The following is a 26799-nucleotide window of genomic DNA, read 5'->3' as shown; positions in this document are numbered from 1 at the left end:
TTACAGTACACAGAATCCTCCATGCAGTCCTCGTGAGCAAACCTGTGGGCTTATGAGGCCTGCGCTCCTGCAGTGCCACACATCTGTCACAACAGTGATTCTGATGGGCACAAACAGTTCAGTTGATGAAGATGTTTAATGTTGGTGCAGGGATTCCAGCCTCTGGTTTCGCTGTGATCTTTGTGTGTGAGTCAGTCCCTGTGCACACGCAGAGCAGCTGTACTACAATCATATTTCGTAAAGCAGCTCCAAGCTGCAGACAGGCATGTGCCCGGGCTCCTCTATGCACACCGTGAGCAGCCTTGCAGAGGTTTCCGTAGTGTAGTGGTTATCACGTTCGCCTCACACGCGAAAGGTCCCCGGTTCGAAACCGGGCGGAAACAGGCGTTTGCTTTTATTCATACACACGTTTCGCATCATTAACTGGTCCGCGTGGACCACTTCCTCGTGAGTAGTTGTTTAACGTGTACTGACTCACGTAAACGGAAGTGAAAGCAGCAGTAAGAAACACCAGTGGCGATACGTTCCCTGGAACATGTGACACGTCTGTCCCACTGAAACGTTTTGGGTTGATTGCGCGTGCACACTTTGATTGCGCGTGCCTCGTTCAAACTACGCACACGGCTAACGGCTCTGCTGTTAGCTAGCATTTCTTCTTCTTCAAGATAGGAAAAGAAAAAAAAAAGTCATTAGTGTTTCCGCCCGGTTTCGAACCGGGGACCTTTCGCGTGTTAGGCGAACGTGATAACCACTACACTACGGAAACCTGCTCACAGCGATGTGTAAACACAGTTATGTTAATGCAACCCTCATCAGGTCACAGATAACGGGCCACGGCCCAGCCTATCGGTGTCTGTGTGCGACGAGGAAGCTGCACAGTTTCCGTAGTGTAGTGGTTATCACGTTCGCCTCACACGCGAAAGGTCCCCGGTTCGAAACCGGGCGGAAACAGCGGTTTTGTTTCGCCGTGCTGTTATAATCGATAGTGGCATCATTTCCACAGTCCAATAATCTTCTGCCTTTCCTTCTCCAGGCGTAAATGTCCGCCTGAGTGTGAATATGAAACACTTTAAACACACACAGGGTGTATGACGTGCTCTGAGTGCTGCAGTAGAGTACAGAGACCAGTCCATTCACCAGTCATCGTCTCCAGAAGACACAGGAAAGACGATCCTTTAATCCCCAAAGTCCAGGACGTACTCTCCCTGCACCTCCTCCTGCAGCCTGAGGCTCCGCTCCCTCACAGGTGCACACGTGTCTTTAATCGATCGAGCTTCAACAGGAGGGATCGGAGCGCTCCCTGGGTATGACTGTCAACTATGAAAACTCCTTCATCAAATGGATCTGCCAAAATCGTAAACACTATTCATCTGGTCAGGACACCATTTGTAAGTCTGAATCTCCCATTTAGCAAAACTCTAAACACACAACACATTTAGCAGTGCGATGCACACAGGCTACAGAAGTGAAACACAACTAACACACTGTTTGCATCATACTACCACTCAACATTGAAAACACATGCGCACTGATGATGGATTGAATCCGAGCTCCCAGACCTTCACAAACCTTTCTCTCACAGTCAGCTGACAGTTTTTGGACACTGCTTTAGCCACATGCCAGGGATCAAACTGGTGAAGCTGTTCAGGATTGCTGACCATCGTTTCTTTTACAGTTTGAGGATGTCTGTCAGTGGAAATGGTTGAGACACTTTATTTCCCTCTCTGGTTTTTAGAGCTTCTTTAAATCCTTTGATTTCAATGGCATTAGAATTTGAAACTTGGGTGACAGGTAGGGTGTAGGTGTTTGTAGAGGCTGAGTGTCCAGGAGAATCACACCTGCCATCTCCACAGACAACAACTTCTTCCTGTGATTTCATGGCTTTTAACTCACTACTTTTGCTCTTTTATCCACATTTTCTCAATAACAGGAAACACAAATCTCTTTCTCAATGACGTGTATGTGTCTTCACTTAGGTTCAAGTTACTACAAAATTTAGCAAAATGAATGCCACTGAAAAAACTGATGCTGTTAGAAGCAGGTTTCCTTGTCCTTTGGTGCCACTCAAAGTAGGCTGAGACTGCCATCCGTACTGAGCTCCAGAGTCAACTGTGATCCTTCATTTTGAAGCTCTTTGATTTCTTCTTGTACAATCGGGGAGCCACACTTCATACACCGCTTGTGTAATTGTTTTAACTGTGGCTCATAAACTAGAAGAAGTCTTGTGTTTGTATGTGCGGTATTTGAAGTCTGAGACTCGAGAGCTGGAGGTCAAAGCAGCTTGCAAAGAAAAGCGTCTGGACTTCTTTAAGTTGCTTGAAGACGTTTCACCTCTCATCCGAGAAGCTTCTTCAGTTCACTGGTTCACTAGATTCATCAAATGACAAGAACAAATCCTGGGAGTTACCATCATCCACGTCTACTTGTTTGTCCAGTTCAGTCTCCTGTCTGCTTGTGTAGGTGTGGTCCGCTGAGACTGGAAAGTGCACATCAGACTGCTGCTGTGCCGCTACGTCTGACTTACTTATCTCAGTCTGGGTTGATGCATCTGTTTTACTTGAAGAACACGGAACACGGAACACTTACGAGTACTGTAGTAGCTTCAACTGCTTCATTGCTTGTCTCCTCCATAACTGACGTGGTGTCTGATTGGTCGTCATCATCCACGAACATGTTAGCTACTGTAGAAGCGGGTTGTTGTTGTTAGTTGCAATTTACAATGTAATTTTAAATAATCAATGGATATTACCCAGCTGCAGAAATGCTTAAAAAGAGGTTTGGGTTTGAGGTGGAGCCGTGTGTGTGTGTGTGTGTGTGTGTGTGTGTGTGTGTGTGTGTGTGTGTGTGTGTGTGTGTGTGTGTGTGTATTATCAACATGAAAACAACACACACACGTTTAATGTTGCCAACATAACTCTGTCAGAAACCCACTCAGCTGATTTACACACACGGAGTAATGAAAGCTGCCGTTCATTCATGATGAACACAGCAACAAACTGTTTAACTAAACATGAATCCAGCTGTCATAAACCTTCAAAACACAGCTGCACATTTATGCTGCAGGTTTACTCTTATTTCAGGTAACCTTACTTACCTGTGGTTAATGAGCACTCAGCGCTGAGGTCTGACTTCTTCTCTGGAGGTGGAAAGTTTTAAAAATGACGAAACAGCGCCGGGAGACCACAGTGGCCAATAATATATTACATCCGTAGTGGTTTAGCACTACCATAGAGAATGAATGGGAGACGGTTTAGGGCCGTTTAGGTAAACAATCCCACGGGGAGTCATGGGTGTAATACCGTCTTTGGCCACAAGGTGGAGAAATATGCATGTGCGTCAATGGTGTAGAGCGCCACCAGCCCAAAGGGCTGTGATCATGGACAAACAAAGGTACTGCACAAGGGTTTAGTGCAGTGATTCCCCGACGGGGAGGCCGTAACTTTTTCGCTTTAACCCACGTTTTTGTTAGAGGTTGGGACACCCAGATTATTGTTTTTATAAAAAAAAGAATAGCTAAGAACTGAGACAGACTTTTATTTGGCTCTCAGGCTTCCACACATACAGCTTTATTATTGAGATCACAGATGGAGGCCACTGAGATTTAACCACAACATCTCACATTCATCAGCCTCTTTATTTTTTCTGTCACAAATGTAAAGAGAAAGTAGAATAGACATGAACAACGAGCAGAGATAACCCAGGAACCAAAAATCATTAAACACGCTCTCAGTGCTGAGCTCATCACAGTGTTTCTAATAACAGTGTAAACAGAAACGTCACCAGCGTCCTCCCTGCACGAATGCCGCTCTGGTTCCTCTGTTAGTCCAGAGTGTAGATGTTCTCCTGCACCGGCCTCCTCATGCGGATCTCGTAGATGATGTGAGGAGGTTCTTCAGAGGAGAAGCTGCAGAGTTACAAACAGCCGAGTTACTGCCAGAGCGAGCCTCAGCACTGCAGCAATAACTCTGATTCATGTTGTGGAGGTGGTCTGTGTTTCTTTCTGCGTGCTTTGTTTCAGGTGTGAGAGTAAGCTGGCTGGCTGTGATTGGCTGTCGCTGTGTGACATCAGCGTGTTAGCGTGCTGTTTGCTTCCTGTGCTGAACTCACCAGCCGGGCTTTAAGGCTCGTCTGTAGATTCCACCTGCAGCAGAAAACAAAAAATGAACCTCATGTTTGTGTCTGTGTGCAAACGTGCTGCAGAGACATGGAGGACGTACGTCTGAAGGCCAGGAAGAGGAACACTGCGGCGAGGACCATCAACACGCTGACGGAGAGAGAGAGGACGGGAACGTTGATCTGAAGGGAGAGGGAGGGCAGAGCGTCCTCCACCTGCAGGTGGAGAGGATTCATCAGACTGCAGCACGGACAGTTTCGCTTGGAGCTGGCTAACAAAGGTCCGAGGCTGAAACGGTTAATTTAGGACATGAACTCTTAAAGTGGGCTGTAGCTCAGGCAGCAGAGCAGGCAGCCACTAACCAGAAGGTCGGTGAGGTTTCATCCATTCATGCTGCTGAGCTGGGATCTGCTGATGACCCAGTTTGTTCCCAGCGGTAACTGTGGGACGGACGTCCTCACCCTGACTCAACACTGTGGTGTACGCACGAGCTCCTGGTGTTTGTTTGCTCCAACGTGCTCCGCTTTGGTCTCACCTGTTTGCCCTGTTTCCAGCCTCCATGCTAAGCTAAGCTATGAGCTAGTGGCTGTACAATCCCGAACACGTCGTGGCCTAAGATGGCAGGTAATGGCGAGGGTGGTGCTTACTCACAGTGAGGGTGTCAGCGTGCAGCAGGGTGGAGTTTCTCCTCAGAAGGTCCAGCTGAGACGACAGCAGAGTTTTCCAGTTGGCTAAACGAGACAGAGACCAGAGACCTGGAGTGGACGTCTATCACAGAGAAGAGTTAACAGAGACAGTTCACCTCACCTGTCGTCACACCTGTGGAGGTCGGTGACTCCGTCACTCGTTCAGTCGTGAGCTCCGTCGTTGTGCTCGCTGTTGTTGTTGGAGGAGGAGAGCTGGGGACGAGCGCCGAGACCGGAGCTGAGAGGGACAAACATTGAATCACCAAACTCTGGAGAACCTCAGAAATAAAACCAGTCGCTCACCTTTGACCACTCTCAGGTTCATGATCATCTTCTGGTCGTTGAAGAGCCCGTTGATGTCCACCCTGCAGCAGTACGGCCCGCTGTCTGTCCGCCTCACGTTCAGGATGTCCAGGTCCATCTGCCCGTCCATGATGTCCCCCGTCAGCTGGTAGCGGTCCTCCACCTGCAGCCAGGACCAGGGTTATACAACCAGGAGGAGGAGCATGAATTCAACAGAAGAATAAACAGGGAGGAGCTTACAGGAGTGCCAGGTAACCCCAGATAATCAAGTTCTCAACGTTATGCCTGACCTCTGTGACTCTGAGATGTAATCTGACCTCTGTGATGTAATCACACCTGTGTGACGGCGCCGTTCTCGTCGGTCTGCACCAGGATGTTGCTGCACCAGAAGGTCCCGCAGCCGCGACCCCAGCAGACCCGGCTGAGCCCGAAACGCTGCACGGAGTACTGACAGGACAGAGAGGCCACGCCCCCTTCCATTACTTTAAAAGAGGAAACGGACGAAAACCGTCCACCTGCAGCACAAACACACAAACATGACGTTTGCACATGTAAACACACGAGATGCTGTGATGTGACATAAGACCAACAAGAGCGAAGGATCAAATAAAAAAAGCGGGATTCAGGAAATACGCAGTACTGACTTCCTGTAGCTGACCGGCGCTCTGTGCTGGGTAAACTTTGAATCCTTCATAGAAGAGAAACAGTCGACCAGCAGGAGACGACCACGAGAACAGACGAGCTCACACAGACAAAGAGACAGGAAGCCACGAGGCGTCGATCACACCATACAAACAGACCTGACCGCCGCTGTCACACCCACGAGTCAGGACCTGTGCTGTGATGTCACGCTGATGTCAGAGTGTGTGCTTCTCACCTGACAGGAGGAAGAGGAGGGCGATGAAGGATCTGGGCGTTGGAGGAGAGACAGCAGCCATCCTGCGAGTGTGTGTGTGTGAGCGTGTGTGAGGGATGACTGTCCGGCCACACTGAACAGTGTGTCTCTGTGATGGAGGTTGGGGGGAGGTCACGGGGGCGGAGCTACACACACAGCCTGTTTGTGTGTCTGCAAGTGTGAACGGCTGCAGTGTTTACGTGTGTATCATCAGTGCTGCAGAGTAACCAGTCTGGGAAATGTACTACAGTACTGAGTTCACAGTACAGTTGTAGTAAAGTACAGTTGAGTACAGTTGTGTACAGTTGTAATAAAGTACAGCTGTAATATGGTACAGCTGTAAAGTACAGTTGTAATAAAGTACAGTTGTAAAGTACAGTTGTAGTAAAGTACAGTTGTAGTAAAGTACAGTTGTGTACAGTTGTAATAAAGTACAGTTGTAGTAAAGTACAGTTGTGTACAGTTGTAATAAAGTACAGTTTTAGTAAAGTAGAATTGTGTACATTTGTAATAAAGTACAGTTCTAATAAAGTACAGTTGTAGTAAAGTACAGTTGTAGTAAAGTACAGTCGTGTACAGTTGTGTACAGTTGTAGTAAAGTACAGTTTTAGTAAAGTACAGTTGTGTACAGTTGTAATAAAGTACAGTCGTGTACAGTTGTAGTAAAGTACAGTTTTAGTAAAGTACAGTTGTGTACAGTTGTAATAAAGTACAGTCGTGTACAGTTGTAGTAAAGTACAGTCGTGTACAGCTGTAGTAAAGTACAGTTGTGTACAGTTGTGTACAGTTGTAGTAAAGTACAGTTGTAGTAAAGTACAGTCGTGTACAGTTGTAGTAAAGTACAGTTGTGTACAGTTGTGTACAGTTGTAATAAAGTACAGTTTTAGTAAAGTACAGTTGTGTACAGTTGTAATAAAGTACAGTTGTGTACAGTTGTAATAAAGTACAGTTGTAGTAAAGTACAGTTGTGTACAGTTGTGATAAAGTACAGTTGTAGTAAAGTACAGTTGTGTACAGTTGTGTACAGTTGTAATAAAGTACAGTTGTAGTAAAGTACAGTTGTGTACAGTTGTGTACAGTTGTAGTAAAGTACAGTTGTAGTAAAGTACAGTTGTGTACAGTTGTAGTAAAGTACAGTTGTAGTAAAGTACAGTCGTGTACAGTTGTAGTAAAGTACAGTTGTGTACAGTTGTGTACAGTTGTAATAAAGTACAGTTTTAGTAAAGTACAGTTGTGTACAGTTGTAATAAAGTACAGTTGTGTACAGTTGTAATAAAGTACAGTTGTAGTAAAGTACAGTTGTGTACAGTTGTGATAAAGTACAGTTGTAGTAAAGTACAGTTGTGTACAGTTGTGTACAGTTGTAATAAAGTACAGTTGTAGTAAAGTACAGTTGTGTACAGTTGTGTACAGTTGTAGTAAAGTACAGTTGTAGTAAAGTACAGTCGTGTACAGTTGTAGTAAAGTACAGTTGTGTACAGTTGTGTACAGTTGTAATAAAGTACAGTTGTAATAAAGTACAGTTGTAGTAAAGTACAGTCGTGTACAGTTGTAGTAAAGTACAGTTGTGTACAGTTGTGTACAGTTGTAGTAAAGTACAGCTGTAGTAAAGTACAGTTGTAGTAAAGTACAGTCGTGTACAGTTGTGTACAGTTGTAATAAAGTACAGTTGTAATAAAGTACAGTTGTAGTAAAGTACAGTTGTGTACAGTTGTGTACAGTTGTAATAAAGTACAGTTGTAATAAAGTACAGTTGTAGTAAAGTACAGTCGTGTACAGTTGTAGTAAAGTACAGTTGTGTACAGTTGTGTACAGTTGTAATAAAGTACAGTTGTAATAAAGTACAGTTGTAGTAAAGTACAGTCGTGTACAGTTGTAGTAAAGTACAGTTGTGTACAGTTGTGTACAGTTGTAATAAAGTACAGTTACAGTGTAATAAGCTGTAAACTTGTGGTAAATTAAAGTTCAGTAGCAACAACGAGGTGTCCGTCCACAGGATTTGCTCTTCCTCCTCCTCTTCCTCTCCTCTTGGTCAGAATCTGGTGAAACTTGCACAGTGATGACCTCACAGGTAAATGATGATGTCATCAGTGTGTTTTGTAGTCCGTGGGTTGGTCACCGTAAGCCGTCTGTCTTTATTTCGTTTCCATGTTCTGTTTAGTGTTTTAAGCTGTGTTAGTTTCACACAGTGAGCTTTTATTTGTCCTCGCCGCGTTCATGTGACCATGACAGTGATGTCAGAGCTGGTGGAGGAGAAATGATGGTGGCGGCGTCATGACTGACGAAGAACAGACGAAGCTGAAAACTGACTTTAACTGAAGAAAACACAGAGGACAAAAAGACTTTGTCTCTGTGACACACACACACACACACACACACGCACGCACGCACACACACACACACACACAGGCACACACACACAGGCACACACACACACAGACACACACACACACACACGCGCACACACACACACACACACACAGACACACACGCACACACACACAGACACACACACAGACACACAGACACAGACACACACACGCACACACAGACACACACACACACACACACGCACACACACGCACACAGACACACACACACACACACAGACACACACACGCACACACAGACACAGACACACACACGCACACACAGACACACACGCACACACAGACACACACACACACACAGACACACACACACACAGACACACACACACACACAGACACACACACACACACACACACACAGACACACACACACACACACACGCACACAGACACACACACACACACACGCACACAGACACGCACACACATGCACACACACACACACAGACACACACACACACACTCAGACACACAGACACACACACACACACTCAGACACACAGACACAGACACACACGCACACACACACACACGCACACACACACACACACACAGACACTCTCTGCTGGCTGGTGGAGACGTCGCCGTCACACAGAGGCTTCTTTATTTGATCCAAATGTTTCTGTTTTCTTCTTTTTCTTCACAAACTGAAAATCTGAGACTTTTAGTTTCAAATAAGCCAAAAATCTAAGAACTTGAAATGTGAGAAGAAGAAGAAAAGCCCAAACACGCAGAGAGGTGAAGGTTTTATACCGATGTGCAGTAATACAAAGAGCTGGGAGTGTGAGTCATTAATAATGTGGATGCAAGAGGCAGACATTTCTCACATGAACACAGCACAGGCTGCATCAAGACACAGCCATGTTTATACTCATATTCCTTTGTCTCCCACTGTGCACTGGTTACCACAGCAAACCCATTAAATAAATGAGTAATAAACTACTAGCCTCTCCTGTGCAGTGCAGCACAGCGATGCTTGTTTCTCTGAATATATACAAAAGTCTTATTTGCCTTTTAGCTGCAGTGCAGCTTCATTTGTGTGCCGACAGAAGAGTCGCTCTGTCCCAGCAGTCACGTCCACGTGGTGTTACCTGGGCACGGACGTTTGGTAGACTTGGCCAGGTTGTGTGTGTGTGTGTGTGTGTGTGTTGTGCTTCAGTACACTGCACTAAAGCACATGTGAGGGCAGTCAGTGGAGGCTGTGTCCATGCAGAGTGGACTCCACTTCAGCTGAATTCAGCCAACAGAGCTTATCTATGTAGGTACAGGTGTGTTTAATGGGCGGGGCCTAGAAGCAGAGTCTGACATCATCAGCTGCAGTTAAAAACAAACATGGCGAGCATATATAAGTTGATTAGTACATTTACACACACTTGTTTACCTCCATGTTTTAGTTACTTTAGTTTTTAAGCCCCCAGTACAGTTTGTGTGTATTTGCAGTGAAGGATTCCACTGAAGAGCTGACTGGAGGATGGAGACGGTCGCCATGTGTACGAAGAGAGGTGTCGTCTGTCTCCTCTTACAGGAAGATGTCCATTGCAGAAGATGTAAGATGAGCCAAGGACTGGACCCAGCCCAAATCAGGAGGCAGAGTCATAATACAAGTGTTTGCTGCTTGGCTGTGCTGTCCTTTTGTCTGTTTGGCTCAGAGGAAGGGGACACGGCGTTTACATGTGCAGTGCTCCATACATCCTTTGAGAGAAATCATTTAGAGCATTTATCTTTGTTGTCCAAAGCTCAGGCAGCAGCTCAAACACTGCTGATAACACCTCCACCTCTGCAGCAGCAGACTGAACCAGGACTCAAACCTGCTCCATCATCTCATCTTTGTAGACCTGCATTTACAAGCACCAACAAGTCAACGGTAAACATTATACTGGATAATCTGCTGGTTTAAAAGGCTTCGTCCTTTTGTAAAAAAAACAGCTCATATCAGCAGAACTGTAGGACTAAAAAATGTAAGAGAAGAGCTTCAGATCCTGAGTGTGTGAGGACAGAAGGATCAGCTTTATTTCAGATTTGAGATCAACTTTATATTTCAGTTTGTGATTACAGGAGCTGCCCTCAGATTCAGACCTCAGCACCACCCAGTGACAGCAGACAGATCATCCAACATGTTCACATGTTAACTGTAAAATTAAGTGAGGAAAACAGTACAAAGGTTAAAGTACCACATGTGCTGTAGTGAAGGCTGCAGCTGTTTTATTGATAAAGTTAAAGACAAAAAAGGGTTATTGTACTCGGCCCTGAAAAGCTTAGAAATATGGTATCTAAGCAGATCCTTACTCTGGATGGCATTACCTTGGCCTCCAGTAACGCTGTGAGGAACCTTGGAGTCATGTTTGACCAGGACATGTCCTTCAACGCACATATTAAACAAATATGTAAGACTGCTTTCTTCCATTTGTGCAACATCTCTAAAGTTAGAAATATCCTGTCTCAGAGTGACGCTGAAAAACTAGTTCATGCATTTATTACTTCCAGGCTGGACGACTGTAATTCATTATTATCAGGAAGTCCTAGAAACTCCCTGAAAAGCCTTCAGCTGATCCAAAATGCTGCAGCAAGAGTCCTGACAGGGACTAGAAAGAGAGAGCAGATTTCTCCTGTTTTGGCTTCCTGTTAAATCCAGAATTCAAAATCCTGCTCCTCACATACAAGGTCTTAAATAATCAGGCCCCATCTTATCTTAATGACCTTGTAGTACCATATCACCCTATTAGAGCACTTCGCTCTCGCTCTGCAGGCCTACTTGTTGTTCCTAGAGTATTTAGAAGTAGAATGGGAGGCAGAGCCTTCAGTTTTCAGGCCCCTCTTCTGTGGAACCAGCTTCCAGTTTGGATTCAGGAGACAGACACTATCTCTACTTTCAAGATTAGGCTTCAAACTTTCCTTTTTGCTAAAGCATATAGTTAGGGCTGGACCAGGTGACCCTGAATCCTCCCTTAGTTATGCTGCAATAGACGTAGGCTGCTGGGGATTCCCATGATGCATTGAGTTTTTCTTTTCCAGTCACCTTTCTCACTCACTATGTATTAACAGACCTCTCTGCACTGAATCATATCTGTTATTAACCTCTGTCTCTCTTCCACAGCATGTCTTTATCCTGTCTTCCTTCTCTCACCCCAACCAATCACAGCAGATGGCTCCGCCCCTCCCTGAGCCTGGTTCTGCCGGAGGTTTCTTCCTGTTTAAAGGGAGTTTTTCCTTCCCACTGTCGCCAAAGTGCTGCTCATAGGGGGTCATATGATTGGTGGGTTTTTCTCTGTATCTATGAAGCGCCTTGAGGCGACTTTTGTTGTGATTTGGCGCTATATAAATATATATATATACACAGTGTGTATATATATATAAATAAAACTGAATTGAATTGAATTGAATCACTCATGTAACTGTGTCACTATATATCAGCATTACCAGGACCTCAGTTTGGTGTTTCACAAAGCTGCTGATCTCAGACCTGCACAGCTTCTGTTTTAAAACCTTGATGTACTCAGCTGCATGAAGAGTGACTGTTGGTTCTCACAAGTATAGTAGAATGCAGCTTTCCGTCCTCACAAAGATAGCTAGACAGGAACGAACACACACACACACACACACACACACACACACACACACACACACACACACACACACACACACACACACACACACACACACACACAGCTCAGCTGCTGCTGGGGAGGGTTTTTAAAAAAGCCACTTGATCAGGGAACCAATCAGCAGCTGCCAGCTCTCAAATCAGCAGGGACCTGCAGAGACATTTAAAGGCACAGAACACAGAGAACAAAGTCCAGCCACCATGATACAAATTATGGCGAGGGCCAGGCTGTGACATTGGCGTCCTAGCTACTCGCTGTACTGTTTGTATTGTACCTCATCAGTCTCCAGGTGTGATAGAAGTTGTGTTGCTGGAACTCTGAGCCCATCATCTTCTACTGATCCAGTTCAGGGCTGCCGGGGGTGGAGCTTATGCCACCCCCGAGTTCATTTATCTTTATTTCATCTTTATTTCTTTATTTTTATCACATTCATAGTAGACACAACCTCAGAGATACCTTTTACTTTTACTAGAGTATTTTTAATAAGAAAACAAAGACTGCAGTTCTCCTAGTGTCCACTCGAGGCAGCTGTCAGGAGAAATGTGGATTCATTGCCTCAGGTAGGCCGGAGTGGGGGCTCCTTCTCCAGCCAGGAGTATCTGGGCCACAGGCGTCTAAGGAGGGAGTGGGCTCTGCAGAAGTGATCAAAGCGTGTTTGGGGTATAATTGTCCTGTTGTCCCTCCAGCAGAACCTCAGGTTTTCTCTCAGCTGATCAGGATCAAACCTCAGCACCTGAAACAGAAAAAGACAACCATGAAACTGAAGCTCAGTCACAAATTAAACTGTCAGAGTCAGACGTGATGATCCAGCACTCTGAGCTCTTCACACGGCGGTTCATTCAAAGCCTTTCAGCGCTCACGCTGTGGTGGATGCAGTCTGGGGCGGGCTGGAGGAGCCGGCTGGCTGATAGTGAGGAGGAGGAGCAGCGAAGGTACCTTTCTGGTCTCCATGTGCAGGGCGACGGCGACGTGATCCCACACATAAAACTCTGGGTGCCTAATCGGCCCCCAAGCGTCCATCTGGTTCTCGTCAGGTCCTCGGATCAACTCGTAGCTGAGAGGACGGGCAGAGACACAGAGGTCAGAGGGCGCTTTTAGTCTCTCACTGGAGGTCATTTCCACATTTACCTGTTTGATTCTTACCTGTGTGTCTTACACATGGCCTCCGGTCTCCAGATGAAGCGTCCGTCTCTATAAGTGCAGACGGCGTCCGGGTCATCATCAGGGAGCAAAGGAAACCTTGAGAAGAGCAGCTGATTGGCCGGGCTGTGGACCAGCACAGAGTACTGCACTTCCTGTTTGTACAGCGAGGTCTTGAACACCCTCATGATGGGCGGAGCTCCAGAGCAAAACTGGGGACGATAACAGAAGTTTCAGTTTTACTTCCAGAGACAGAAAGAGTGACGCGGCACAGCGAGTTTCGGTCGACGTGCGCTTTGAGTCACGACAGCAGCTCGCTGTAAACGAAGGATGGAAGTGCCCTGTTGTTCGGTGTTGTCAGGAATGTTGTGATTACACTTTGAGTTTTAACTGGGTCTGTTCCAGTCGGCTGATGTTTGTGTTTCCACCTGAAATATTTACTGAGTCCATGTAAGCTGAACGAAAAAAGCACGTTCTTCAGTTTGTGACTAAGAATGTAATATTTACAGTATTCAGTGTTTTAACATTATGGAGAAATATAAATACACATCATTCATGAACAGTCCCAGGTTATTGTTTGCAGTTTTTTACAGGACTACTTGAAGTTTTAAAATATCTAAATGATCCAGGATGCAGATATTTGAATACTAGATCCTGTTTCATGTTTCTGGTAAGACCCACCAGTGCCCATATGGAAAAGAAATAGTAAAAACTTATATGATTTACTCATGAAAGTGGCCACTTTCTCATTACTTTCATATATTGTTTTAGTAAGTATCCAAAACATACAAGTTTCATTATATAATCTTTCAAGGGATCTTATATCTGTTTTCACTCTTGTATGCTTTTCATTCAAGTTTCACACAAGACAGATACAAACTTTATAAGATTTATTCATATCTTTTCCATATGGGTGGTACTGTCAGGTTTCTGTTGTTAACAGTGTTTTAGATATTCATGTTCAAACTCTGCCTCTGAAAAGTGTTTGACATGAAGTTCACAGACATCTCTGACTCTTTTATGGTGCTCACAGGCGGTGATGTCAGCTCTGTCAATGCAAACAGTCATTTAAACGTAGGATTACCTGCTCGCTGTAGGCCGTCAGCACCTCCTCCAGAGGAAACCTGAAGCGGTACGAGCCCAGTCTTGACCTCCTCTTGAAGGCTGGAGAGGAGGCGAACTTCCACAGGAAGCTCTCCTGCTCTGCAGCCTGCTCCTCCATCCGGTCTGGGTAGGTCTCCTGCAGGAGCCTCGTCTCAGCCGCTTGGATCTCCTCGGGTCCCACAGCCAGACTCCACCACACCAGGGAGAGATGGCGAGGATCCGAGGAGCCTCCACGAGGATCCTTGAAGCCTCTGTCCTTCCGGATCCCACATAGCCCCCGTCGCTCTGTGTCATGTTTCAGGTGAGACACGTAGAACTCGGGTCGGGGGTAGTCAGGGATGTCTTCTTTGTAGAGGTACTGGTTCTCCAAACCCTGACGCTCAGCTGTACTTCTTAAATCATTCAGCCGCACATGCTGACCCTCTATCAAATGTTCAGGATAGTTTCGGCTGTTTGTCTGCGTCTGCATGATCATGGAGGGTGAGCTGAAGAGAAGTAGTCTCTGATATCTGACGGGACACACTTTTATTCAGACCCCACCCAGTCTCACACACACACGCACACACACACACACACACACGCACACACACACACACGCACACGCACACACACACACACACACACACACACACACACACAGCGTTCTGGTTTTGGTTCATTGACTGCACGTCTTGCCTGAAGTTTCAGTTTGATTCGTCTTCAGATGTTTGAGGTTTGTTGTTGTTTGTTTGAATTCTGCTTCATCACCGAGGACCTGCTGTCATGGTTTTGTTCAGTGAACCTAACCAACCTTACATTTCCATAAAAGGCTTGTCTGGTGTATTTCCTCTGAGTTGTAGGAAACGGTGTGATGTAATGAGACAGGAAGTGCGGGTGCCAAACTGTTTCTGATGTCACTGTGGTTTCTTCCTCCTTCACTTGCGTCCGGGCTGAGCAGAATTCACCTGAGGCCGATATGAGCCGGACGTTCGTGCTGTGATGGAAACCATCAGGGTCGTTTTACTGAAACATGTTCACCTCTTTCTGCTTATTGAACTTGAACAGGTCATTTAGACCTGACCCAACGCTCTTCTTCTCTTTGTGTTCTCGTGTTTCTGTTTCATGATTAAAAATTTTTTTATTAACACTCTTGCCAACAATAAAAAACGTTACAAAAACAAGCTGCGCTCTGACCCCAGCGCTCATCAGAAGTGTCTGCTTGTAAAAACATATCCATCCATCAAAGTCAGGTCACCTGCAGGCTGAGCCGTATTCCAGACTTCTGAGGCCTTCCTAACCAGACCAGCAGGTTCTGGTCTCACTCGGAGTCTCCTGCCTGGAAGACCTCCAAAGGGAACCACCACCTCAGTCTGCCAGTACAAAGGTGCTGTCCGCACCTTAAAGCCCAAACAGCCCGTGATGTACAGAGCCGTTATCATCTCAGGACAAGTCTGAGTCAGTCCTGACGTCCTGAACCAGACAGCATCTCTGCCAGTGTATCTGCAGAGGTTCCCCCAAATCTTCAGGCTGTGTCTCCTTCACAGACGAAGGTTCGGTCAGACTCAGGAGCTCCTCAAAGTCCTCTTTCCACCCTCGACAATAAATCGAGTACATGTCAGCTGTTCCCCTGCACGCCCTGAGAACTTCATGAGCTCGTGGACAGAAGTTCTTTGACGTCCAATGAAAGTCCTTCCTAAGGGGTCTCAGATCCGACCCTGACCTGTCAAGTATTTTGCAGGATTTAACATTTTCACCCCTGAAGTCAGCAAAATAACATTCATCTGTAGTGTAAGCTGTCAGATCACTGGTGTCAGCTGGTGTCCACCTGTATTTAGTTTGGAGGAATCAGTGAGTGAGTGAAACTCACTTCTGTCTGATGACAGTGATACTGAGGCAAGCTGTTGAAAATATGCTGAACTTTCTGTCAATATGGACTGCTGTTAGCTGCTGTTAGGTTCTGTTAGCTTCTATTTGCTGCTGTTAGCTTCTGTTTGCTGCTGTTAGCCCCCATTAGCTGCTGTTAGCTGCTGTTAGCCTCTTTTAGCCTCTATTCGCTGCTGTTAGCTTCTGTTAGCCTCCATTAGCTGCCGTTAGCTTCTGTTAGCCTCTATTCGCTGCTGTTAGCCTCTACTCGCTGCTGTTAGCCTCAGTTACTGAAACTGTCTCTGAAGTGGATCTAACTATGTTTGATGTAAGGATGGAATCAAACTGTTTATCTGAGGCAAAGTGGGATTTTTAGGACACTCGAGCCAAACATTAGCTTTTGTTGTTTAGCTGGCTCTTTGCTAGCTCTCCGAGGTCATTCAGGGCTCATTAATAACAGCAGTTTGAGCTCCTTCAGGTGAAGTAACTTCATTTCCCTCCACTCCGGAGAGCTGAGGCCCGTCAGGTTTTATTTTCCACTGATATCCCTCACTTGCTCTAAAACTACGTCTTCTTATGTATTTATAGTCTGACTGCAAAAGCTGACTGTGAGAAATTATTTCAACATATTCTGTTATGGGGTAACCAGGTCTCACAGCAGGAGGTGAAAAGGATTGTTAAGCTCTAATTTAACGTAATTAAAGTTTACTGTCTGAAAACGATATGAAAAATATTTTATTTGGCACATCCACAAAGACAAAACACTCCTGATAACAGTGAAACAGGAGACATCAAAGGAAAAGAAGCTTTAAAGGTTAAAACAGTTCATTTAAATACTGCTCATTAATAATCAGAATAAAATCAGAATAAAACCTGACCGCAGAAACATCATTAGCATCGTTATTGAATCAGTTACAGGAGACATCAGAGATGATGTGCTTTTTCATTTTCACTTCCTCAGTTTCATCTTTACACAGGTGCTGGCAGCTGATTGGCTTAAATGGTCAACACTGACAGGCTGTCGGTGCTGCATTGGGTCAGGTGAGAACTGGGCCCATAGGTATGTCTGTGGGAGGGGCTACACAGAGAAAATCACTGCTGATTGGCAGATGCAGCACTCTGATTGTGTCCACCGTGGAAATGATCCTCCTGTTAGTAACGCTGTGCAGCAGTTGGTCTGCACGAAGGCAGAGGCGGGTCCTCACCAGCAGGTGGAGACGCGGTGATGCTGGAGTCCTCATGGACACAGTTTTCCAAACTTCAGAAGGTTCATTTGTTCGGTCACTCACACATTCCTCTCATGTGACCAACATCTCCAAAGTTAGAAATATCCTGTCTCAGAGTGACGCTGAAAAACTAGTTCATGCATTTATTACTTCAGGCTGGACGACTGTGATTCATTATTATCAGGAAGTCCTAAAAACTCCCTGAAAAACCTTCAGCTGATCCAAAATGCTGCAGCAAGAGTCCTGACAGGGACTAGAAAGAGAGAGCAGATTTCTCCTGTTTTGGCTTCCTGTCATTTTCAAACCCTCACAGACACATGTGTGTCTTGAATGATCTTCGTGAGATCGGCACTGTTGGGATTTTTTTAAAAGGCTTTTGGATCGTTGCACAAAATAAATATTCACAATTTAAACATTCGCAGTCGGCTACAAACAAACTGCATTTTCAAACCTGCTGACGTCAGGATGGGGGGAGACTTCCCATGATGCATCATGGAAGCTAAACTGGGAGGTGACCTCCTCACTAAGGCCAGCAGGTGTCGCTGTGCTGGGTGTTCTGGTGCATTTATCGTACGCCACACTCCATCACCTGAGGGTAAACAGTGTAAACAACATTACAACATCACCCAGCACTCAGACGGTGCTCCTGATGGAGTAGACCTCCCCTCCTTTAGCCATGACCATCCTCGCCACGGCCTGCACCAGATCATAGACCTGCTGACCATCCCAGTGGTCCGGGTTGTTGTTGAGGACGTGGTACCTGTAGCCCACTTTGAAAAGCAGCTCAGGTCCTGCCGCCCGGCGCTGTCTCTCGATGTCTGGAGCCGCCGGGTTAGCATAGGTGCAGAGGATCCTGGTGTACCTCAACACGTCCATCCCAAAGAACTCCTCCACCTGCCTCATGGTGGCTAGATCCTCCACGGTGGAGGACCCCACCCTGGTGACCAGCAGGACGGCGTGGGGCCTCAGCATGTTGACACATGTGGAGATGTCCCTCTTCACGGCATCGTCTGATGTTTCCGAGAGACCGGGAGTCTCAGCTACGGTCACCTGGTGGCCGAACACCCACTCGCTCTGCCAGCAGCACGATGACGTCCCTGAGGAGAAGATTCCACCAGTTTACTCTGAACATGCTCCCAGTTTGAGGCGTTTGACCTCCTACACTAAGCTAATGTTAGCCGTGTAGCGGAGCCAAAGGGGCTGGGGCTAAATCAGTCCACAGACGGGTTAGCCTTACCTGAGGATGGATCGCCTGGACTGAAGGCAAGCCTTCCTAGGATGGCGTTCCCAGTGGAGCTCTTCCCCACTCCAGGCCTCCCAACAAGAACCAGTCTGATGTCGGACACTGAGATGGAGAAAGTCTGCTGTTAAAACGAGATTTAAAGGATCATTTTAAGCTCCGTGTTTCCTGTTTCTGTGGGTCTGAGATGAAACGACAGACGCTTTAAAGTCGTCATCGATATTCTTCGTGATGTCACACAGCCCCTCCCTCACGCTTTAAAGGAAGAGTGCAAAGCACCAAGGACGGCACGACTTGGACTTGCTTTCTACAGAAACTCAAAGATCGCTGTACCTCACACTGGGAGGGGTCACAGTCTCCAGTGTGCACATGTGATACCTGTGTAACGGTGCAGGAGCGAGCGCTCCTCCTCCAGGGGGAGGTGCCAGCCCGGCCACAGGCATTTAACCAAGTTTGTAGCGTCTTCGAAATCATCGAACTCCTCCTCGTCGTTTCTGGCTGTTACTTCCTCCGGCCAACAGAACCTGAGGTTCTGTCTCAGGCGGTCAGCGTCAAACGTCAGCACCTGAACGATCAACAGGATGTTTTTAAAGGAAACCTGCAAACGTCTGAACTCTGACGGTACACCTGCAGGAGTGTTGCGTTCAGGGACAGTCGGAAACGTTAAGGCTGAGAGAACACGTGTGAACCTACATGATCACAACAAATAATCATGTTCGAGGTCCTGCAGTCAAACATAAACCAGCTTCTCAAGCATGAAGCGCCACCAGCTGCAGTTCCTCTGACGCCCAGCAGAGGCAGCAGTGAGTCTCCATAGATTAGGGGTATTCAACTACAATTTAAGATGACCTTTATTTAACTAAACTTTGAGGAGGTCCAGTTGGAGAAAATCTTCTCAAGCAGAGGTCCGGGACATCATAATGTCTAACTTGCGTTATGATTGTGATAGAGAAGCAGCATTTTTTTTACATTAATATCTATGAACTGTCAAATCAATGAAAATACAAGTTAAAACATTTCAACAAAATTGATTGAAACACTGAAACACACAGTAGGCCTACATTAGATGCAGGGCTGCTGTTTAAAACGAATTAGAGAAAATAAATAAAATGACTAAATTGTGCCTCTTAAAACAAAGTGCTTCATTTCAGAAAAAAGCAGCAGGTGGAGTTTTTTCTTTACCTTTCACATCTCGACGTTTTCAAAAGATAACATCAAAGCATCTTACCAATTTCACAGTTTCTCTTTCTTTCCGCCTTATATTCCACTTTCTGTTGTTCGGTGAGAGAACTGAGCTTTAGTTTGCCAGGATTGTAAATCTGGGCTGGAATGGTGTCAGACCCGTTCTCATACACATGTGTAGGTGCTCGTTGGTGAGCCTGGAATGATATTTAGTTTTTATTATGTTCATTGTGGAGAAAGCTGCCTCACAGCTGTATGTGGAGCCACACATGGTCGAGATGTGCAGGGCTACTTTCCTCAGATGTGGGACCATTTGGAGCCAGAAAGGCAGGTTCAGTTCTCCCAAACTGCTCTTTCAGGGCCACATCTGCTTGGAGATCAACCAGCTGCATTTGAAGAGGCCCAGCATTTGGCCACTTGAAGTGCTGTGTGACTTCCTTTGAGAACCCTGTGACATCAGTGATGAGAAATGGGTTCTTTACATGATGAGCTGCTGTCCAAAGCTGAAGCTATCGAAACATTTGCTGAAGTTTTCAACCAGCTTATCAACAAAGTCAACAACAGAGGACATCTCCCTGAACCTGTTCCTTCACTGTTGGGAAGTGTGCATAGTCTCCTTGCAGGTCTTCTTTGAACACTTCAGGTTTCCTCTGAGAGCAGCGTCATCGGTTCACAGATTGGATCGTCTTTGCAGCTTCAAATTCAGTCCATTCAGGTGTGAAGTGATAGCAACCAAAAAGGCCACAATATCCATGTTTCCCATCATTAAAAAAGAGAGAAAAGTTTGGTGCTTCCTGACTTTCCGGCTCTTCGTGCTTTGTCTCATGGTGGCGTTTGCTGGAAGAATGAGCACGTCTGCATCGGTGCAGTCTTGAAAGTTCTATTTTCGGTCTTTACTTTTCTCGCTTTTGAAAGCGCCATCGTTGTTGTACCTCTTGTGACTGCCTGTATTGTTAATCGTCTCGCTTGTTATTCGCCTCTCACCGTCTCTTTCCTCTGTCTGTCGGTGTCTGCGATCACCTTGAATGCACAGATTTGATTGGCTGAGTAGCGTCACATGGGTGGCTTAACTCGCACACAATTGGTTTGTCTGTTCCCCGGTCTATTAATGCAAGGTAACATTACCGCTTAAAATTCAATCGCCTCGTCAAAAGCATTTTAATATTTTGTTAAGTATAGGTCCGGGTCCGGCCATAGATGTTAGAACCACAGCAGAAACAAACACGTTTACAGCCTGAAACACATCTTTAGAATTCACCTGTTTAAATTGCATTAAGGCTTATTAGGGGCGTGGCCTCTTTGACAGGTGGATGGTGACACGGTCTTCACAGACTGTTTGACTAAAGTGTTGTTTTTTCACCTGTCTCGAGAAAAGACTATTGGATCATCTATCCATGGAGGAAAAATGAAAATATGAAGAGAAACAAAGAATTTGGGTCCATATTCTGCAGCAGCGACGCCGCTCCCGCAGCTCGGACTCATGACCATCTGCCTGCATGCTGCAGAGGATCGCTCACCTCACCCTGCTGCCAGGACGAAGCCTTCATACAACCTGTGGATGCAGACTGACAGGCTACGAAATCTTCTCATAATATGAAATATATATGTAAAAAAACGAAGACAAAAATGTTCCTTTTCTAACTCAACATGCTTCAGGTGTAAAGAGTGATGAGGAGGAGCTACCCGTCTGTTCTCCACGTGCAGGGCGACGGCGACATTGTCCCAAACATAAAACACTCGTTGAATCAGCTGCTGAGCATCCACGTGGTTTCCATCAGGTCTGTGGGTCAGCTCGTAACTGTGGGAACAACGCACACGACTGAGAGGCTGTCAGGAAGCGGCTGTGAGAGGAGCCAACGCAAACTCACTGACACACACAGACACACACAGATGCACACTGACACAAGGAATGAACTAAAAAAGCTACAGTGTGATTCTTACCTCTGTGATTCTAACCAGTGTGATTCTAACCAGTGTGATTCTAACCCGTGTGATTCTAACCCGTGTGATTCTAACCCGTGTGATTCTAACCCGTGTGATTCTAACCCGTGTGATTCTTACCAGTGTGATTCTAACCCGTGTGATTCTAACCAGTGTGATTCTAACCCGTGTGATTCTTACCTCTGTGATTCTAACCAGTGTGATTCTAACCAGTGTGATTCTTACCCGTGTGATTCTTACCCGTGTGATTCTTACCTCTGTGATTCTAACCAGTGTGATTCTTACCCGTGTGATTCTTACCCGTGTGATTCTAACCAGTGTGATTCTAACCCGTGTGATTCTAACCCGTGTGATTCTTACCCGTGTGATTCTTACCCGTGTGATTCTAACCCGTGTGATTCTTACCAGTGTGATTCTAACCCGTGTGATTCTTACCCGTGTGATTCTTACCAGTGTGATTCTAACCCGTGTGATTCTAACCCGTGTGATTCTTACCAGTGTGATTCTTACCAGTGTGATTCTAACCCGTGTGATTCTTACCCGTGTGATTCTTACCAGTGTGATTCTAACCCGTGTGATTCTAACCCGTGTGATTCTTACCAGTGTGATTCTAACCCGTGTGATTCTAACCCGTGTGATTCTTACCCGTGTGATTCTAACCCGTGTGATTCTAACCAGTGTGATTCTTACCAGTGTGATTCTAACCCGTGTGATTCTTACCCGTGTGATTCTTACCAGTGTGATTCTAACCCGTGTGATTCTAACCCGTGTGATTCTTACCAGTGTGATTCTAACCCGTGTGATTCTAACCCGTGTGATTCTAACCAGTGTGATTCTAACCCGTGTGATTCTAACCAGTGTGATTCTTACCCGTCTGATTCTTACCAGTGTGATTCTAACCCGTGTGATTCTTACCAGTGTGATTCTTACCAGTGTGATTCTAACCTGTGTGATTCTTACCCGTGTGATTCTTACCCGTGTGATTCTTACCAGTGTGATTCTTACCCGTGTGATTCTTACCCGTGTGATTCTTACCAGTGTGATTCTTACCCGTGTGATTCTTACCAGTGTGATTCTTACCCGTCTGATTCTAACCCGTGTGATTCTTACCCGTGTGATTCTAACCAGTGTGATTCTTACCAGTGTGATTCTAACCCGTGTGATTCTAACCCGTGTGATTCTTACCCGTGTGATTCTAACCAGTGTGATTCTTACCCGTGTGATTCTTACCCGTGTGATTCTAACCCGTGTGATTCTAACCAGTGTGATTCTTACCCGTCTGATTCTTACCAGTGTGATTCTAACCCGTGTGATTCTTACCAGTGTGATTCTTACCAGTGTGATTCTAACCTGTGTGATTCTTACCCGTGTGATTCTTACCCGTGTGATTCTTACCAGTGTGATTCTAACCCGTGTGATTCTAACCCGTGTGATTCTAACCAGTGTGATTCTTACCCGTGTGATTCTTACCAGTGTGATTCTAACCCGTGTGATTCTAACCTGTGTGATTCTTACCCGTGTGATTCTAACCCGTGTGATTCTTACCCGTGTGATTCTAACCCGTGTGATTCTTACCCGTGTGATTCTAACCCGTGTGATTCTAACCAGTGTGATTCTTACCCGTGTGATTCTTACCAGTGTGATTCTAACCCGTGTGATTCTAACCCGTGTGATTCTTACCCGTCTGATTCTTACCCGTCTGATTCTAACCCGTGTGATTCTTACCAGTGTGATTCTAACCAGTGTGATTCTTACCAGTGTGATTCTTACCCGTGTGATTCTTACCCGTCTGATTCTAACCCGTGTGATTCTTACCCGTGTGATTCTAACCAGTGTGATTCTTACCAGTGTGATTCTAACCCGTGTGATTCTAACCCGTGTGATTCTTACCCGTGTGATTCTAACCAGTGTGATTCTTACCCGTGTGATTCTTACCCGTGTGATTCTAACCCGTGTGATTCTTACCAGTGTGATTCTAACCCGTGTGATTCTAACCAGTGTGATTCTTACCCGTCTGATTCTTACCAGTGTGATTCTAACCCGTGTGATTCTTACCAGTGTGATTCTTACCAGTGTGATTCTAACCTGTGTGATTCTTACCCGTGTGATTCTTACCCGTGTGATTCTTACCAGTGTGATTCTTACCCGTGTGATTCTAACCCGTGTGATTCTTACCCGTGTGATTCTTACCCGTGTGATTCTTACCAGTGTGATTCTTACCCGTGTGATTCTTACCAGTGTGATTCTTACCCGTGTGATTCTTACCTGTGTGTCTTACACATGGCCTCCGGTCTCCAGATGAAGCGTCCGTCTCTATAAGTGCAGACGGCGTCCGGGTCATCATCAGGGAGCAAAGGAAACCTTGAGAAGAGCAGCTGATTGGCCGGGCTGTGGACCAGCACAGAGTACTGCACTTCCTGTTTGTACAGCGAGGTCTTGAACACCCTCATGATGGGCGGAGCTCCGGAGCAAAACTGGAGATGATAGAAGCAGAAGACTCCAGCTGTTACACGCCTGCAGTCACTAACCTGGTGTGGTGGATTTGTGCACAGCTGTGGTTTTACAGTTTCCACTCATCACGGGCACAGCTCCTTCTGGACTTCTTTTCACGGGGTGGACGATCGTACAGCAGACGAGAGCGGGGTGCACATGTTTGAATTTATTTTAGATTTTCTCCGACGCACACGGGGTCAGACGAGTGCTGAGGTTTGAGAGCTTCACCTTCAGCTTTCACCGCTGTGGCCAAACGGCTCAGTCTGTGTCGTCTCACCATCGACTTGGTTGTTAATAACCCCTGAGACAGGATGGTGCATGCGGACATGAAGGGCACCAGAGGAACAAAGGTAGTTTACCTGAGCTCTGAACACATTTCTTTCAAGGGTCAACGATCTCACCAGCGGCACATCTTAACATTAACATCACAGCCACAGCACATGTCAACAGAAAATCCCCTGGTGGATCGAAACCTCCTTGAATAGATGCAGACCACACCAGCAGAAAGTCCACCTACAAATCAACATGTACAGTGAGCTGCAGCGGTTAACACACGCCACATCTGACTACAAAGCAGTTAAATAAGATACAAACTAACTAAATCAATTCAAACTACAGACTCAGATTGCTCCCCCCTCAGCTCTCATCCAATGGTTTATCCCACTGACGGTGGATAATTAGGGAATTCCCTCATCATGTGCACTCCAGCAATCTAGCCTTCAGGAAGTTGACCTCAAAAGACAGAGTGGTTAGTGGACTTCAAAATAAAAGCACCCAGCACCCTCACATTTCAGCAGCACTCATTAAAGACTCAGCTGAGTGTATGTGTACTCCTCATCCTGTGTGGATCAGAGATGATTTGTTTGTTAATGTCATTAAAGACGTCTGCTGCACAGTCGCCACCCTGTGAAAGAAGAAATCCTTCACAGCCCAAAATGACCTGACATCCACCACGTGATGATGGAAGCTGCTGCCAGCAGCTGCACGCCTCGGTTTACCGTCTCTGTTGTGCTTTGAATCTTTCTTACATGTTTCTGTGTCTTTGTCATGAACTCGAATGATTTGGTGCCACAAAATTGAACTGACTTAGTTTTCTTTGACACAGTGTTGTGTCTTCCTGTGGTTCCGTTAATCTGAACTCGTGTTCATGCTGAGTCTGTTTAGTGTTTCCTGTTAATCACACTCAGTCTTTCTGCTTTACTCTCTCACTGAACTGTTGGGTCCGTGTGCTGACAGAGGAGTACCTGCTCGCTGTAGGCCGTCAGCACCTCCTGCAGGGGGAAGCTGAAGCGGTACGAGCCCAGCCTGGACTTCTCGCTGAAGGCCGGAGAGGAGGCGAACCTCCACAGGAAGCTCCGCTGCCTCGCGGCCTGCTCCTCCGTCCGGTTTGGGTGGGTCTCCTCTAGCAGCCTCGTCTCGGCCTCCTGGATCTCCTCGGGTCCCACAGCCAGACTCCACCACACCAGGACCTGCCTGTGAGGATCCCCGAAGCCGTCGTCCACCCTGATGCAACATAAGCCCCGTCGCTCCGTGTCGTGTTTGACACGGCTCACGTGGAACTCGGGTCGGGGGTACGCAGGGATGTCTTCACTGAAGATGTACTGGTTGTCCAACCCATACCTTTGAACTTCCTGTTTCAGATGATTCAGCCTGGAGTGCTTACAGTACAGGAAGTGCTCTAAACGTCCTCTCCTGTTTCTCTGTGTCCGCATGATCACAGGTCCATCCGAGTCTCTGTGGTGGAGCCGTTCCTGCAGACGCCCACGTCTGTCTCTCTGCTCCAACGAACGCTGCGAAGCACAAAAAGTCATCATCAGCGTCAAACTGAGGATTAGACGAGTCTGAGAAGCTCGGCTGAGTCAGAAATCAGCAGCTGGACTGACGGTCGCACCTCTGCGGTGGTTTGGAGTACTGCAAAGTCATTTCCTGCCTGGTTGCAGTGTGTCCTACTCTCAGTGATCTCGCTGCTAACAGGTGCTTCTGTGTGTTTGTGCGCACAATATCTCACTTCCTGTCTCGTTGTTTATCCCCTTGTTGGTGTCTTTGAGCCTTTTTCCGTCTCCGTGTCCCTGCAGTGTCTCTGTCTCTTTTTGCTTTTATCATCGTTGTTTGCTCTTTTCCATCATGCCGAGTCTCTGCGTGGACTGTGTGTTGCTGGTGCTTTGTGTCCACGTTTGCTCGTTTTGTTCCTCGTTTCTGTGCTTTCACACACTTTTGTGTGTCCGTTTATTCTCAGTTACTCTTTGTGTTGCTGTGTTCAGTGTTTGTTCTTTGTCAGTCAGTTACTTTGCAGTGAATCTGTCGTGTTTCTATCATAAACACATTTTCTTTACCTCCATGAAGCACAGCAGCAGGGCAGGCCCGCCCCCTCAGTCCTCCGGCAGGTGGCCACAGCCGGCATGCGTCACGGTGGACGAGTTTTCCTGCTGTTCTTTCAGAGTCTCAGCGGATCCACGGAGTCAGCCCTGCGAGTCCGGCTCGGTTTAAAATCCTCTCAGCGGTTCCCGGACACACCGCACATGCGCAGTAAACTTCCTGCAGCTGTCACAGCTGGAGTGTGACAGCTCGGTCAGGCTGTCACCTGAAGACTCCACGGTGCCGTGTCAGCTGCGCCTGTGGACGTGGCCGGCTGCGATATGAA

General features: G+C 46.4%; 3 protein-coding genes and 1 long non-coding RNA gene across 8 annotated transcripts; 1 reads left to right on the top strand and 3 right to left on the bottom strand.

Annotated features, from left to right (window-relative positions):
- The first annotated feature begins 848 nt into the window (after positions 1-848).
- On the top strand, positions 849-11711 carry LOC308387777. The gene is made up of 3 exons (XR_013969986.1): positions 849-1388; positions 9829-10252; positions 11483-11711. It is a non-coding gene; the product is annotated as an uncharacterized lncRNA (long non-coding RNA).
- On the bottom strand, positions 3301-6079 carry timd4 (T cell immunoglobulin and mucin domain containing 4). 3 transcript variants are annotated; one of them, XM_080867990.1, is made up of 8 exons: positions 5981-6079; positions 5440-5618; positions 5104-5266; positions 4922-5038; positions 4766-4845; positions 4218-4329; positions 4108-4141; positions 3301-3904 (listed from the first exon to the last, which is right to left on the bottom strand). In XM_080867990.1, the coding sequence occupies exons 1-8, from the start codon at positions 6039-6041 to the stop codon at positions 3820-3822; spliced, it is 831 nt and encodes a 276-aa protein (XP_080724116.1). In that variant the 5' UTR covers positions 6042-6079; the 3' UTR covers positions 3301-3819. The 3 variants fall into 3 exon arrangements, with proteins under 3 accessions (XP_080724116.1, XP_080724117.1, XP_080724118.1); XM_080867991.1 differs by having other exon boundaries at positions 4934-5038; XM_080867992.1 differs by lacking the exon at positions 5981-6079 and adding an exon at positions 5748-5963.
- Positions 11712-12452: 741 nt separating the features above from the next.
- Positions 12453-16614, bottom strand: LOC308387714 (uncharacterized protein). The gene is made up of 4 exons (XM_080867965.1): positions 14215-16614; positions 13134-13342; positions 12927-13044; positions 12453-12723 (listed from the first exon to the last, which is right to left on the bottom strand). Exons 1-4 carry the CDS (start codon positions 14707-14709, stop codon positions 12547-12549), a joined length of 999 nt encoding a protein of 332 aa, XP_080724091.1. The 5' UTR covers positions 14710-16614; the 3' UTR covers positions 12453-12546.
- A 192-nt stretch (positions 16615-16806) lies between these two features.
- Positions 16807-26799, bottom strand: LOC308387684 (uncharacterized protein). Of its 3 annotated transcripts, none has more exons than XM_080867912.1 (7): positions 26050-26799; positions 25403-25948; positions 23931-24139; positions 21408-21522; positions 18921-19107; positions 18540-18647; positions 16807-18399 (listed from the first exon to the last, which is right to left on the bottom strand). In XM_080867912.1, exons 2-7 carry the CDS (start codon positions 25868-25870, stop codon positions 17936-17938), a joined length of 1551 nt encoding a protein of 516 aa, XP_080724038.1. In that variant the 5' UTR covers positions 25871-25948; positions 26050-26799; the 3' UTR covers positions 16807-17935. The 3 variants fall into 3 exon arrangements, with proteins under 3 accessions (XP_080724038.1, XP_080724037.1, XP_080724036.1); XM_080867911.1 differs by having other exon boundaries at positions 26492-26799; XM_080867910.1 differs by having other exon boundaries at positions 25403-26799.

The sequence above is a fragment of the Rhamphochromis sp. 'chilingali' genome, assembly GCF_963969265.1.
Source record: "Rhamphochromis sp. 'chilingali' genome assembly, chromosome: 19".
NCBI lineage: Eukaryota > Metazoa > Chordata > Actinopteri > Cichliformes > Cichlidae > Rhamphochromis > Rhamphochromis sp. 'chilingali'.
Note: the sequence above shows the minus strand (reverse complement) of the source record. Positions and strands in the feature narration are given on the sequence as shown.